General features: G+C 44.0%; 1 protein-coding gene across 16 annotated transcripts in view; it reads right to left on the bottom strand.

The window, feature by feature from the left end:
• DEPDC5 (DEP domain containing 5, GATOR1 subcomplex subunit) overlaps positions 1-16,499 on the bottom strand; it is a 153,180-nt gene that overhangs the window by 84,706 nt on the left and 51,975 nt on the right. For 9 of the 16 annotated variants that reach the window (XM_064367924.1, XM_064367920.1, XM_064367922.1 and 6 more), the window contains exons 19-24: positions 14,905-14,941; positions 13,906-14,026; positions 10,816-11,036; positions 7,034-7,237; positions 4,603-4,738; positions 3,491-3,588 (exon numbers count right to left, since the gene is read on the bottom strand). In XM_064367924.1, the coding sequence (XP_064223994.1) occupies positions 3,491-3,588; positions 4,603-4,738; positions 7,034-7,237; positions 10,816-11,036; positions 13,906-14,026; positions 14,905-14,941 (817 nt within the window). Of the gene's footprint in view, positions 1-3,490; positions 3,589-4,602; positions 4,739-7,033; positions 7,238-10,766; positions 11,037-13,905; positions 14,027-14,904; positions 14,942-16,499 lie in introns of those variants that run through there. The other 7 variants (XM_064367927.1, XM_064367930.1, XM_064367926.1 and 4 more) reach the window with 2 other exon arrangements.

Raw genomic sequence — 16,499 nt, 5'->3', positions numbered from 1 at the left:
TCCAGTACTTTGGGAGGCTGAGATGGGCAGATCACATGAGGCCAATAGTTTGAGACCAGCCTGGCCAACATGGCAAGGCCCCATCTCTAATAAAAATACAAAAATTAGTTGGGCATGGTAGTACACACCTGTAATCCCAGCTACCTGGGAGGCTGAGGCAGAGGAATTGCTTGAACCCGGGAGGCAGAAGTTGCAGTGAGCTGAGATTGCGCCACTGCACTCCAGGCTGGGTGATAGAGTGAAAGAGTCTCCTTTCAAAAAAAAAGTCAATCTCTTCAATAATAAAGACACCGAGATACCCAGAAATTAGTGCGGTAACTAGCCTGAGGGTTTCAGAGCTCATTAGAGGTGGAGTCAGGTCTCATGTCCTAAGTTCCTGGAGCCTGTACTCTTTCCACATGTAGTACCATGTCGAAGAGGAGGCAGGTGAAGATACAGGCGCAGGCAAGAACGAGGTAATGATCTGCACTATAGCCATGAAGAGCCATGGAAGGGTTTACATGTGTGAAAGAGTGGCTGATCACATCTGCATCTGGAAACATCAGTGACATATAGACTATGAATCAGAAGGGACGAGAACAGGGCAGGAAGATCATTTTGAAGGTTACTGCAATAATCCTGGCCACAAATGACAAGAGTCTGAACAATTCAGTGAGAATCGAGGTGAGAAGCCAGGCAGAAGAAGAAGTGGAAGAGGAAGCGTGGGCTGGGGAACAGGGAGACATGAGTTTGGCTGTCAACATTAAGGATGAGGTACCTGGGGGCCATCTGAGCAGAGAGGTCCATCAGGTGGACACACCTACAGCTCAGAAGCCAAGAGAAGGCTGAGCTAGAGTTTCAGATTGCAGCAAACACTTTTCCAATGTGAATGCACCAGGGAACCTTACCTCAGAGGACTCCACAATGATGTTATATTAAAATCTTCCACAACCACACCCAAATAAAGATTCTTTGAAACTTCTTTTCCCCAAAATGATTTTAAAATTCTAAAACACATTTTTTGGGGAATCAATTGGTCTACCTGAGCCATCCCAGGCCTAAAACAACTTTCAAGACTACCTAGGTACATTCTGGTGCTGCTACCATTGGAACCTGTAATTCCCCCTGCTTCAGTTAACCAGTGAAACTAGTTCAAGTGTACTCCAATGAGTCCCAGAGTAGCCCTCCTCAGTGCAACTCTACCCTAAACAGCCTGGGAAGTTCAAACTCTGGGTTCCTAAAAATGGCTCCTTGGCAGAGCAAAACAATAGAAACACTGCCTCTCTAACTTCCTAAAGGTACTTTCAAATAACCTGGTAGCCAGAGGTAACATTTTCAGCACCCTGAGTACAGGGACACAGTGTCTTCCTATCCCTACATTTTTATTCAATGTGTTTTCTCATCTAAAATAAATGAATGTTGGTGAGTAGGCTGACCAAAAAACAAAATAAGTGAATGAATTAATAAATAAAATGGGCAGGGCAAGTTGGCCCAAGCTTGTAATCCCAGCACTTTGGGAGGCCAAGGTGGGCGGATCACAAGGTCAGGAGTTTGAGACCTGACTGTCCACTATGGTGAAACCCCATTTCTACTAAAAAATACAAAAATGAGCTGGGCATGGTGGCGCACTCCTGTAGTCTCAGCTACTCGGGAGGCTGAGGCAGAAGAATCACTTGAACCCAGGAGGTGGAGGTTGCAGTGAGCCGAGATCACGCCACTGCACTCCAGCCTGGCAACAGAATGAGACTCCATCTCAAAAAATAAATAATAATAAATATAATAAAATGATAATCATTTAGGGATTCTCTTACTGCCAACCCAGTTTCCTAGCCTTAGACATAGGCCTCTAGGAATACTGTTGAATGAACTTACCAATGAAGGAAGGAAAATATCATTAGCCAACTTTATTTAACTTCATTTTCACGACACCTTTCTTTTTTTTTTCTTTTTGAGACCAAGTCTCACTCTGTCGCCCAGGCTGGAATGCACTGGTGCAATCTCAGCTCACTGCAACCTACGCCTCTGAGATTTGAGCAATTCTCCTGCCTCAGCCTCCTGAGTAGTCGAGATTACAGGCATGTGCCATCACACCCAGCTAAGTTTTGTATTTTAGTAAAGATGGGGTTTCACCATGTTGACCAGGCTGGTCTCGAACTCCTGACCTCAGGAGATCCACCCACCTCAGCCTCCCAAAGTGCTGAGATTACAGGCGTGAGTCACTGCACCCAGCAATGACACCTTTATTAAGCGAGGTTTTAGAAATTCAAATTAGCTTACAGAACACTAAGGCATAACATAGTAACCCAATTTTTTTTTAAGTTTTAATGTTTTTCACACCAATTTTGTATGTCCTCTGAGGCTCCATAAATGTTGCCCCTACTGATCCAAACTCATGTTACCCTATCCCTTAGAGGTACTCTAAACAATGTCATCAAAAAAGGAAAGCAGCCTGAGTCAGTATACCTGGCTACTGGTTGAAAGGTTAGTTTAATATCTCTACCTTTATGGACATTAAATTGCCCATGTATAAAATATATTTAATAAATATATTTTTATCGCCCACTGGGCAATCAGCTAAGACAAGAGATATAACAGTATTTCCAAAAAGCATAAAACCAAAGTATGATACCAAACCAAGTTCATATTGCTTCCTGCACCTCCCTTGAAACTTTACTATCTAACTGTCTACCTAACCAAATTCTACCCTTCAAGTCTTTGTTGCATGCTCACTTCTCCCTTTCTCTCTCTCTCTTTCTCTCTCTCTCTCTCTCTTTTTTTTGAGATGGAGTCTCACTGTATAGCCCAGGCTGGAGTATAATGGCACATTCTCAGCTCCCCGCAACCTATGCCTTTCAGATTCAATAGATTCTCCTGCTTCAGTCTCCCCAGTAGCTGGGACTACAGGTTTGCGCCACCATGCCAGGCTAATTTTTTATATTTTTAGTAAAGATGGGGTTTTACCATGTTGGCTAGGCTGTTCTCCAACCCTGACCTCAGTGATCCACCCACCTCAGGCTCCCAAAGTGCTAGGATTGCAGACATGAGCCACTGCACCCAGCCCTGGTGCATGCTCACTTCTCTAAGCAACCATGCCACCCTTCTCTTTTCTGATCTTGAAACTGGACCCATATTGTTCCCCTCTGGGTCTCTCCTGTTATGGAGGTGGGTTTGTTCCCCATTGCCCCTGACAACCAAAAGCCCCTGTAGAGCACAGACCACTCCAGCTCTGTCTGTGGTTGCCTCAACGCCATGGTCCTAAGTAGCCCTCAATCATGACTGTGACAGAATGATGATAAATGGGGCCTGACCAACATGTTCTGAGCTAAAAATGTAACGTGCAGCCCATTTATAATTCCATGCATTATACAGCACTGCTTCTAAATAGGTCACCCAAAAGTGTGGCTGAAATGATCCCAAAATAGACATGGCCCTGCTTTTCTGGCCCTTGTGCCATTTCTAGATGTGAGCCTGATCTAAACATCCCAACTCTGTTACCTCTTGGATTGGTTACCTGCACCACTGTTGCTAAGCAGGCTGACAGAAAGCTCTTCTGTTCCACTGAAGTTCAAGAAGGACATGCCGTCACCAGGCTGGCAGGAATTGCTGTGCCTGCAGAGAACAGAGGCCAGCCACCTGGCTTAATGTAGATCATCACCTCTTTTTCCTGCTCACCCTATATCCTGGGGGGTGGGGGATGGGTTCATCAAAATCAGGCCTGAATATTCAGCCACTCAAGCTGGTAGCCACTGTAATCCTTATCTTAAGCCACCAGGCCACAGTGCTTGGTTTGTATGTCAGTGCTGGCTTCTTGTGGCCCTAGCACCCTGGCTGCTTTCCCACCACCAAGCTAGACCACCCAGCCTGTCTGCCCTATGCCTCCCCAAGGATGGGTGTGAGGTGCTTGAATATATGGACCAGAGTTCATCTGGTTAAGAAGGTCACGCCCTCCCATATACCTTATCTGTCCCACAGGGTGTCAAGGTGACTGAAAGAGGGGCCAAAGACTGCACTTTGCAAACTGTTTCCTAAAGCTACAGGAATAGTGAGTCCAGGTGTAACCTGGGCTCATGCCTGTCCAGGCTTAAGTGACTTTCCTCCTACACCAACTCTCATTAGATGCCTTGTAACACATTCAGAGCTTTGGTTCAAAATGTTTCTATAAACTTAAGCCTTCATTTCCATTGCTCTTAGCATTAACTTCTTCTAAACTCAACAGTGGAATTTATTTCTGAATGACAAAATGACAAAAGTCATAGAGAGTTTGCCCAAAACACAGTATGAATCTCCTGTCTCAGCATTCCAAATCCAAAGAATTTCCTCTCTCGGATTCATCTTGGACTGAGGTTTAGAAAAATCCATGTTTGAGGTTTAAAAAGTGTGTTTTGGATTCAAGATAAACCTAAAACAGGGCCTAGGTAACATCTCAGGCAAAAATGTCAGGCTGTTTGCTTTGCCCTTCACCTAGTGAAGGGAATGTCACTGGCCAGTGAAGGAAGGCCCTGATCTCATTCTGTCTTTTAAAGTCTTCTAAACAATGCTTTGTCAATAGTCTATTCTGCACATTGTCCTGGGTGCTGGAGAGTGTTCTCAGGTTACCTTCCAGAGCCCTGTGCACATCCTCACCTTCCAGCAGCTTCATGATATGCTAACTCCAGCAGCTCTGCAGAGGAGTGAGTTGGGTCCCTCTGCCCGCTGCCCTGCAGCTCCGCCATATTCTGTCGGGTCTGGTGGTGGATCTGGATGGCTTCTCCGGATGGTCCTACCCAGATAAAGAACCACTGAGTATCATTCCCACCTGATAGCTAATGCTGTGCACTTAACTTAAGCCTTCATTTCCATTGCTCTTAGCATTAACTTCTTCTAAACTCAACAGTGGAATTTAGGAAAGAAGGAATACTCTTCCTTCTTTCTAACTACTGGGATACAGATGTTGGTGAGATTGAAAGAACACACCACAGAGGAACATTATACAAGGGACCCTCTGGCTCCCCGAGGACACCTGCTCTTCCAAGCAGGACCCATCCTACTAAGGAACGTCATCTTTATCACCCTAATTCTGTCTCATGTGTGTCAATTGAGTCACCACAGTGAAATATACAAGTAGAGGTGGCACAGACCCTTGCCAGGGAAGCAAAACACCAAATGATTCTGTTAATAACTAGGAGAGTAACAACTGTGACTCTAAGAAGCAGAAGATGCTTAAGTGTAAAAAAGACAGAATAGGAGGTAAATCAGAATTAGTCAAGTTTACAAAATAGGCTTCCTGGAAAAAGAGAAGTTGTATAGCTAAGTGTTCAACAAAGTTAAGAGCAGTTGAAGAAAGCAGGCATCTGGGTAAGTGAAATGATATCTGTGAAATCCCAAACCTGAAAGAGGCAAAATGCGCAGACCACAAAATTAGCCAAGAAGGAGGAGAGCCTCTGAGGATAGGAATGAGGAAGTTAGAGGAGACTGACGAAGGAGGGCCTTGGCTATTGGAAGGTCAGGTAAACAGGAGGAAGAAGCAAAGCAAATTATTTGCAGAATATGGTTCCAATAAAGTGTGCATGAAGACTGTGATGAGGAGAAGCACAGAAGCACGAAGAGCTGAAGGTCACTGAAGAAACACCAAGAGTTCTAAGTGACCTAGAAGGGAGCCAGTGGAGATAATAATGGAGGGGAAAGGACACAGAAAGGAACAAGTAGTGTGACTGATTATAACAGAGATAAGGGTGCAGAAAGAGGGTTAGGCATGACCCCCAATTACAGCCAAATGACTCATATCTATTTCTCACTTACTTAACTTTCAAATATTGAAGGCAAGTGCAAAAGAAAATAGGCATTTCCAGGTATTCAGCAGGATGGTTTCCATAAAAAATAAAAATAAAAATTTGGCCAGGCATGGTGGCTCACGCCTCTAATCCCAGGACATTGGGAGGCGGGTGGATTGCTTGAGATCAGGAGTTCAAGACCAGCCTGACCAACATGATGAAACTCCATCTGTACTAAAAAATACATAAATTAGCCAGGCATGGTGGTGCATGCCTGTAATCCCAGCTACTCTGGAGGCTGAGGCAGGAGAATCACTTGAACCCGGGAGGCAGAGGTTGCAGTGAGCTGAGATTGCACCACTGTACTCCAGCCTGAGTAACAGAGCACCTGGGTGACAGAGCGGAAAAAAACAAACAACAACAAAAAAACAAACTGGAATTTAATGCATTTGTTCCTTTCCAGCTAAATAAGAGCCTATTAAGCTAAAGTTTAATTTTAGCCACAGCTTGAGAAAAGCTTACTGTCATCTTCTTTAGGACAGAATACAGATAAAAAAGAATGGACTAGGAAAAAAAGTTAATTTGGGGGGGAGATTTTTTTCCATTGTCAGAGACACCTAAGAGAAAACAAAACAATATAACTCCCTGTAACCAAGGCAGGATATCAATATTCAAGAGAGAGAAGAGAAAAAGGAATGAACAAGAATGAGGGACATCCAACTTAGGAAAGAAAGCAATGGCAATGCATACTTCCTCTCAAATAGAAGCAAAGGGCCAGAAGTGGTGGCTCTTATCTGTAATCCCAGCACTTTGGGAGGTTAAGGCAGGCAGATTGCTCATGTCTAGGAGTTCAAGACCAGCCCGGGCAACATGGTGAAACCCTGTCTCTACTAAAAATACAAAAACTAACTGGGCGTGGTAGCACGTGCCTATAGTCCCAACTACTTGGGAGGCTGAGGTGAGAGAATCACCTGAGCCATGAAGGTTGAGGCTGCAGTGAGCTCAAATTACACCACTGCACTCCAGCTTGGGCAACTAGAGTGAGACCCTGTCTCAAAAAAAAAGGAAAGGAAAGAAACAAACAAGTCCTCAGGTTTATACAGCTAATTCATTACAAAGCCTATTCCCAAGTGCATCTTCAAGGATCTTTAAAAGAACCCCTGGGACAGCCAAAGTGGGCATGGTTATTCCATCTTACTGGTGGAGCAACAGAGGCACCTGACAAAGGACACATGGGTGACTGACACTGAGGACCAGGGCTAAGAGCTCCTAGTTCAAGGCTCTCTTTTAAGCAACTGACTTACCCACAGGAAAAGTGTGCATCCACCGCCTTCTGTTGGATGTGAGCTTCATGGGCATTCGAGAGGGGGCGAAGGGGTTAATCAGTGCTCTCTGGGGTGTGTATCCACCAGGTCGAACATGCAGCATGGATTCTGCACTGCCAACGTGAAACCTCCCTGGTGCACTGGAGTCTCGCTGTGGTGGCTCCATCATGTTCTCCAGGACATCTGCCAGTTATCATGGAGTTGAGTCACAAAGAAAAAGCACAGAGCTGCAGTGAAACCAGAACTAGGCAGACTGATAAGCCAAGGCTGACAAGAATCATGGGCATCATAAATGTCAGGGAGTGAGAGAAATCAGTAAAATTGTCAAACTATAAAGAAATAAAATGTTTGTATTTGTTTGCTTTTAAATACTTGGGAGAAGGGAGTTTTGGTTCTAAATTACTGGCACAATGAAGTCACAACCAAATCTGACGGGAAGGATATTGCCTGGAGATCCTGAACTTTGAGCTAGAAGAAATGACTGAATGATGGGACTTGAGTTATCTCCCTTGGGGAAGGAATGAGTATATTCTCTAAGAGAGAGGAACAACAAAAATAGCTATGTGGCGACCAGAAGGGTAGATCCTGGCAGAGCTAGTCAATGTGTTCACTATAAAACCATTTGATTTTCCTATTAGACATAAGACTATAGTTCCTAGCCCTTTTGCAGCAAACTCAAATGACTTAGTTCCAGCCAACAGAGCACAGACAGAAGTGGTATGCTTCAATTCCAGGCCTGGACCACAATTATCTCCATGAATGATCTGCATTCTTTTCCCCTTTGTGGCAACCTACAAGACCAACGTTGATAATCAAGGCATTCCAGGATGAAAGGAACCCGAGTTCCTGAACAACTGAGTGGATCAGAAGCCCCTCCACTGACTTAGTGGACTGGAACATGAGTAAGCAATCAAATATTATTATGCTAAAAAAAAAATTACTGAGCAAAAAACAATGAAGAAATGAATGCCTCCAGCCTTGGTCAGGCAAGGAGATGGTATGATATTTAGACTCCACCTGTCTGATACAATGGCAGACAGGTCCTATTGTGGGAGACAGAGACAGCATGTCTGAGTGGATTAAAGGGCTGAAATCTACAACCAACTCTGCTTGTGTGTATCCCATGTTCATTAAGCATCCACCCAGATGAGAAAGTGGGCCCAGCAGATGCAAACTCCAAGGACATTATCTATCCAATGCCTAGCACAGAACCTCATACATTGTAATACTGCATTTCATTCCTCAAGATGCTTTGCAGGTAAGAAGAGAATGTTCAGATTTCCATGAAAGTTTTACTATTCATTGTAAATTAATAAATTGATGCTCTAAACTTACAAAATAAAAAGAATATAGTCCAGTTAGTTATTAAGGAAATAAAAGACGAAAACCCAATTAAAACAAAAAAAAAAGATGAGTACAGGCCAGGTGCAGTAGCTTGTTCCTATAATCCCAGTACTTTGGGAGAGCAAGGTAGAAGAATCATTTGAGCCCAGGAGTTCAAGACCAGCCTGGACAACAGATTGAGACTGTCCCTACAAAAAATTAAAAATCTAGCCAGGTGTGTTAGTACACATCTGTAGTTCCAGCTACTTGGGAGGCCAAAGTGGGAAAATCACTTGAGCCAGGAGGTTGAGGCTGCAGTGAGCCAAGACTGCACCACTGCACTGTAGCCTGGGCAACAGAGTGAATCCCTGACTCAAATGAACAAACAAACAAAAGAAATCACCCATGAAACTGCTCAGGCCATCAAGGGTATGCATATACAAAAAGTCACCAAGTATATGAAAGATGTCACTTTACGGAAACAATGTGTACCATTTCCACATTACAATGATGGAGATACGAGGTGTTCCCAGGCCAAACAGTATGGCTGCACAGAGGGTTAGGAGCCCACAAAGTGTACTGAATTTTTGCTACACATGCTTAAAAATGCACAGTCATGCCAAACTTATGGGTTTAGGTGCAGATTCTCTGGTCAATGAGCATGTCCAGGTGAACAAAGCACCCAAGATGTGCTGCCTGATGTACAGAGCTCATCAGATTAACCCATACATGAGATCCCCCTGCCACACCAAGATGATCCTTGTGGCAAAGGAACAAAATATTCCTAAACCAGAAAAGGACATTGAACATAAAGAAAAAGATATCCCAAGGCTGGGCACAGTGGCTCACACCTGTAATCCCAGCACTTTGGGAGGCCAAGGCGGGTGGACCATTTGAGGACAGGAATTAGAGACCGGCCTGGCCAACATGGCAAAACCCCACCTTTACTAAAAATACAAAAATTAGGCCGGGCACAGTGGCTCATGCCTGTAATCCCAGCACTTTGGGAGGCCAAGGCAGGCAGATCACGAGGTCAAGAAATAGAGACCATCCTGGCCAACATGGTGAAACCCCGTCTCTACTAAAAATTCAAAAATTAGCTGGGCATGGTAGTGTGTACCTGTAGTCCCAGCTACTCAAGAGGCTGAGGCAGGAGAATCATCTGAACCTGGGAGGTGAAGGCTGCAGTGAGCTGAGATCACGCCAGCCGGTGTGGTGGCATGTGCCTGTAATCCCAGCTACCTGGGAGGCTGAGGCATGAAAATCACTTGAACCCTCAGGAGGCAGAGGTTGCAGTGAGCTGAGATCATGTCACTGCACCCTATCCTGGGCAACAGAGCAAGACTCTGTCTCAGAAAATAAAAAAAAAAAAAGGAAAAAGGAAAGAAACTGAAGAAACAAAAACTGATGGCATGGGAATAAATTCAGCACAAAGTAAATGCAAATAAAAGTTTAAAAAAAAAATAAAAGTTTAAAAAAAAAAAAACAGGTAAGTGAGAAACTTTTTTTTTTTGTTTGAGATGGAGTCTCCCTCTGTTACCCAGATTGGAGTGCAGTGGTGCAATCTTGGCTCACTGCAACCTATGCCAACCAGGTTCAAGTGATTCTCATGCCTCAGCCTCCTAAGTAGCTGGGATTACAGGCACCTGCCACCACGCCTGGCTATATTTTTGTATTTTGAACAGAGAAAGGGTTTCATCATGTTGGCCAGGCTAGTCTCAAACTTCTGGTCTCGAGTGATCCACCCACCTTGGCCTCTCAAAATGCTGTGATTACAGGTGTGAGCCACTGCACCTGGCTGGTAAATTAGAAACTAACATGGAACTTACAACAGAGGTTGTTTTACATATGGCACAAATGGAAATGATAAAGAAATAAACCCTTTTGACCCTAGGCCTAAGAAAAGATTTCCATTAACATATGGAAAGGTATACAGTTACAATGATAGATGAAGAAAGGGTAAACACAAAAATAGTATAATATAGGCAGGGTGCAATAACATTAGTTCACATCTGTAATCTCAGTACTTTAGGAGGCCGATGGGTGGATCACCTGAGCCCAGGAGTTCAAGACCAGCCTGGGCATGGTGAGACTCCATCTCTATAAAAAAAAATAATAATCAGTTGGGTATGGTAGCATGCCTATAGTTCCAGCTACTTGGGAGGCTGAGGTGGAAGGATCAATTGAGTCCAGGAGTTCGAGGCCACACTGCAGTGAGCTGTGAATACACCACTGAACTCCAGCCTGGGTACTCTATCACCAAAAAATGTATAATATATACACAGCTAACAACTAAAGTGATTTGTACCTACTGCACTGGCATAGAAGTAATTAAGATGTGGGATTTACACCCCACCTCTGACCAATCCTCCCACCTCCAGTCACCCACTATATTAAGGAAGATGTCCCCAGCTCTGTCTGTGTTTCAGCACTCTGACCTCGAGTGCTGGTGTAGCCCAAGGAGCTGCTGACTTCATACTGGTGCAGGTGGGGGTGTGGGATCATCAGGATGTTGGCGCTTTTGCCTAAGGAGCTGTCGTCAGAAGCCTGGCTCCTCACTTCCTCAGTGGGCAGTGTGCGGCTTGGTAGGGAAGGGCTGGATGAAACATCACAGGAGCTGGCACTCTTTCGACTGTGACTCTCTCGCTCTCGCACAGACCTGCCAGGCAAGAAACAAAAAGTTACCATCAAGCAAGGGATGCTGTCCTACCTCAGGTTAAAACTCCAAAACCCATCACCAGCCCAAGCCACTTGGGAACCCAGGAACAAAAATCCCCAGTGTGATCTACGAGTGGGAAACCCGTATGTGGTACTTCACCCTGAACAGCTTGAGATATTGTATAAGAGAAGTGGAATATGACAGACAATCCTCAAGCAGCCAAAGTCCTAGAAACATAGCTGTAAAGAAATGAAGGCTCCAGGCTGACCCCACCTGTTCCCACTGATTAATCTCACATCACTAAAAACAGAATGACCAGAGAGGAATGATGTGATGTGAGATAAACTACACAGTGCCTAAGAAGTCTTCTCACCCTCAAATTTGAATCTAAATCTAATCAAGCTTCCAAAGATAATTGCCAATTTACAGGAAATCTGCAGAATAAAGGAAAACTTAAACATTACAGTGCACAAATCAGCCAAATGAAGCAAGCAAAACATTCTACTGTCACACACACAAAAAAAGACATAACAAAATGCATAAAGTAGATCTTGTTTAGGTCCCATGTCAAACTAACTAACTGCAAAAGCACACTTCTGAGGCAATTTGGAAAACTGAACATGGACTGGCTATTAGAGGACATTTAGGGATTGGTGTTAATTTTGTTACCAATAATAATGGTACTGTAATAATGGTTCTTTTTAACTCATATTTGTTGAAACATATACTAATCAGCTTTGTGCCAGGTGGGGTGACACTAAATAAATAACATGTAAAAAAAGAAAGAAACTTATGCTGAAGTATGTACTACTGAAAAAAATACAGGCTGCCTGGGATTTTTTGTTTGTTTGTTTTGTTGAGATGGAGTCTCACTCTGTCACTCAGGCTGGAGTGCAGGGGGGTGATCTCAGCTCATTGCAGCCTCTACCTCCTGGGTTCAAGCAATTTTCCTGCCTTAGCCTCCTGAGTAGCTAGGATTACAGGCGCTTGCCACCACACCCGGCTAATTTTTTTTGCATTTTTAGTAGAGACAGGGTTTCACCATGTTGGCCAGGCTGGTCTCAAACTCCTGATCTCAAGTGATCCACCTGTCTAGGCCTCCCAAAGTGCTGGGATGATAGGCATGAGCCACGCACCCGGCCATTTTTAAACTTTTATTAGGAAATGCTCAGACATGCTCAAATACAGACTAGCATCATGAACAGTTATCACCATGTTGCCAGCCTTGTTTCATCGCCTCTCCCACATTTAAATTTTGGATGGAATATTTATACCCTTATTAAAACATAAAATTTCCTAAGGGGAAAGCCTCTAAAAGCAACAGGAAAAAGGATCAAAAGGAGAGAAACCTGATAGAGTAGCAAAAGCTCAGAAAGAAGGAATAAGCCCACCAAGGGCTGCCCTTGTGGCATCAGAGCTGCTCCCTCTCCTCCTGTAAGGATTTTTTTAGTAAGAGCTTAAACAGAGCCTGAAAACAGATTCCAAGTACTGACTTCCTGTTTGATCCTTCCACAGTAAATAGCTGAACACCAGTATATGCTTAGCCATGTGTGAGGGTAGAGCACTAATTAAGACACAATTTGTGCCTTCAAAGACAACCTGGGTACCTGAAACACCAGGTCTTGTCATCTTTGATTAGACAAAAGAAAACCAATCTTGAACTATGAGAGCATTTTTAAAGACTATAAAGAAAAGCCCTTAAGAAGCTCTTACTGAGCTCCCAAGCAGCATCGACACATAGAGAAAGGCTGCTGACAGCACTTAATTCTGAGCTCTAAGCATTCTCAGGTAGGACTGGATGAGGGAAAAGAACAGAAAACAAGCATGTGGTCACTCTTAAGTTCATTTGCCACAAAATTAAGAAACATAATACTATTCTACTCAGTTGTCCTTAAAGCTACAGAGTTTAGAAATCTGGAAAACTGATTCATGGTACTTGGTCAACTGGGAAAAAAACATAAGCTAGAGCTCTGTTTCACTTATTCATGAAAAAAGAAAGTAAACATAAAGAATACAAACATAAGCACAAAATCTAAGACGAGGTTGGGTGCGGTGATTTATGCCTGTAATCCTAGCACTTTGGGAGGCCAACTTCACTTGAAGTTAGGAGTTTGAGACCAGCCTGGCCAACGTGCTGAAACCCAGTCTCTACTAAAAAATATAAAAATTCCCCAAGACTATATAGTATTGCACTTTGGGAGGCCGAGGCAGGTAGATCACGAGGTCAGAAGTTCGAGACCAGCCTGGCCAAGATGGTGAAACCCCCATCTCTACTAAAAATACGAAAATTAGCCAGTTCGGTGGTGTACACCTGTAATCCCACCTACTTGGGAGGCTGAGGCAGGATAATCACTTGAATTCGGGAGGCAGAGGTTGCAGTGAGCCAAGATCATGCCACTGCACTCTAGCCTGGTGACAGAGCAAGACTCTGTCTCTAAAAAAAAAAATAATAAAGAACAAAACATAAGCATAAAATCCAAGACAAGGCCAGGTGCAGTGGCTCGTGCCTGTAATCCCAGCACTTTGGAAGGCCAAGGTAGGTGGATCACTTAAGGCCAGGAGTTCAAGACCAGCCTGGCCAACATGGTGAAATCCCATCTCTACAAAAATACAAAAATTAGCCAGGTGTGGTGGTGGGTGCCTGTAATCCCATCTACTTGGGAGGCTGAGGCAGGAGAATCGCTTGAATCCGGAAGGTGGAAGTTATAGTGAGCCAAGATTATGTCACTGCACTCCAGCCTGGGCAATAGAGGGAAACTCTATCTCAAAAAACAAAACAAAACAAGAAAAGATGTTCAAGGTTGCTCTCTTAGAGGTCACTATTGAACACAATTTTTATATGCATCCCCAAGTGAATCTGGCAGAAAACCTGCAGGTGGCGAGGCACTGAGCCCGGGATGGGCCGGGTAGCCTGAACACTTGAGCGTCATAGGCGTCATAATCTACTTGGATGGGAAGGGCGTTCTCAGATTCTTTTGGACTTCCGAGAGCTGAAATACACAAATAATATAAATTGTCATCAAATACATTTCAAACAGATGCCTGAGAGCTGCAATACACAAATAATACAAATTGTCATCCAAATACATTTCAAACAAATGCCTTCAGAGAATCTTCACCAAAATCTGCAAGGCACAGGTGATCATCCTCTCCTCCCTGAAAAAATGGAATAACAACCCATTCATCAAGTTGAGATTAAATGTCCTGTATGTCAATGCAATACAGAAATAGAATAGCACTAAATAAAGGCAAGGTATGGGTAGCATTCATTCTTTTGTGACTCTTCGTAAAATAAATCATCTTAATATGTTCAGTACTTTAAAACTTTCTACCTGATCCCTACAAATGGTCTACGGAAAAGAAAAATAAGGTTTTTTCATTTTGTAGTTGACAGGAAAAAATATAAGGTGATTAAGGGACCCTGCAAACATGACACAAAGGGAACTCAGGTCTCCTGAACTTTCCATGAACTTTTTATGTGACTTCACATACTTTTGTTTGTTGCCATGGGTTAGCTGACTCTTTTTTTTTTTTTTTTGAGATGGAGTCTCACTGCTGCCCAGGCTGGAGTGCAATGGCACGATCTCGGCTCACTGCAACCTCCACCTCCCAGGTTCAAAAGATTCTCCCACCTCAGGCTTGGAAGTAGCTGGGATTACAGGCACCTGCCATCATGCCCGGCTAATTTTGGTATATTTGTAGAGATAGGTTTTCACCAAATTGGCCAGGCTAGTCTTGAAGTCCGAGCCTCAGATGATCTTCCCACCTCAGACTCCCAAAGTGCTGGGATTACAGGCGTGAGCCACCGCGCCCAGTCAGCTGAATCTTTTTTAAAAGCGAGAAAAAATATATCTCAAAAAATACTTACATGTATCACGGCCATTTTTCGCTTTCTCAGAGGCAGGCTGAAAATTAAACAGATAATTAATCACTCCTTCCTTCACTAGAAAAGAACTTATCACAAGGGACAATATGTATGTGCTGCTCCCCAGGGAAGAGAGCCTGTAACTAACGGAAAGGCAGGAGCTAACATCTGACACCTACTTCCCATGGTCCTTTATTCCCACATCACATCTGTTGACTCTACAACCCTGTCCAGTGAGGCAACGGACTACCCCTTACAAGCGGGGATATTCAATTGGAGAAAGAATAAGGAACTTTATCCAAAGCCCCACATTCACCAGGTGGCAGAACCAAAATTCAAGCCCAGAATTTTTTTTTTTTGGGATGGAGTCTCGCTCTGTAACCCAGGCTGGAGTACAGTGGTGCAGTCTTGGCTCACTGCAATCTGCACCTCCCAGGTCCTGGTTCAAGCAATTCTCCTACCTCAGCCTCCAAAGTAGCTGTGATTACAGGCACGAGCCACCATGCCCAGCTAATTTTTGTATTTTTTAGTAGAGACAGGGTTTCACCATGTTGGCCAGTCTGGTCTTGAACTCCTGACATTGTGATCCACCCACCTTGGCTTCCCAAAGTGCTGGGATTACAGGTGTGAGCCACTGCATCCAGCCGTAAGCCAGGATCTTCAGACTGTTGGTCAATCCACTGCTGTGTTTGTGCCACCATGGCTAGGTCAGACTTGACCCAAATGCTGCATGCTTCCCCCTTCACCATGGTGCTGTCACCTGTCTGCCTACATGAACCAGAGCTGAGCACTCTGTAGATCACCCAATTTGCCGAAATGAAGAACAAGGGTAGAGGAAAAAAACTAATAGAGCTATCACTTTTTATATTTTCTTAAAAATCTTTTTCGAATTAAATAAATAAAGGCCAGGCACAGTATTTCATGCCTATAATCGTAGTATCTTGGGAGTCCAAGGTGGGAGGATCGCTTGAGTTCAAGAGTTTGAGAACACCCTGGGCAACACAGTGAGACCCCATCTCTATTTATATAATTTTTTTTTTGAAATCTCATTGGGGTTTTTTTGAAACCTCTCATAACAATACTAACTCTTGTTTTTTTAGAATGATCACAGTGGTCGGGTATGATAGTTCATGCCTATAATCCCAGCACTTTGGGAAGCCGAAGCAGGCAGATCACCTGAGGTCAGAAGTTCAAGACTGGCCTGGCCAACATGATGAAACCCTGTTTCCTCTAAAAATACAAAAATTAGTCGGGCATGGTGGTGCATGCCTCTAATCCCAGCTATTTGTGAGGCTGAGACAGGAGAATCACTTGAACCCAGGAGGCAGCAGTTGCAGCAAGCTGAGATGACGCACGCCACTGCACTCCAGCCTGGGCCAGAGAGAGACCCCATCTCAAAAAAAAAAAAAAAAAATTAGGCATGGTGGCGCTGGCCTGTAGTCCTAGCTACTGGGTAGGCTGAGGCATCAAAATTGCTTGAACCCAGGAGGCAGAGGTTGCAGTGAGCTGAGATCCTGCCACTGCACTGGGCACAGCAGAGCGAGACTCTGTCTCAAAAAATAAAATAAAATAATCATGGTGCAGAGAAGTTTTTCCAT

This window comes from Aotus nancymaae, unplaced genomic scaffold, assembly GCF_030222135.1.
Source record: "Aotus nancymaae isolate 86718 unplaced genomic scaffold, 86718_ANA_hifiasm-v0.15.2.pri h1tg000076l, whole genome shotgun sequence".
NCBI lineage: Eukaryota > Metazoa > Chordata > Mammalia > Primates > Aotidae > Aotus > Aotus nancymaae.
This window is presented reverse-complemented; position numbering and strand designations above follow the sequence as displayed.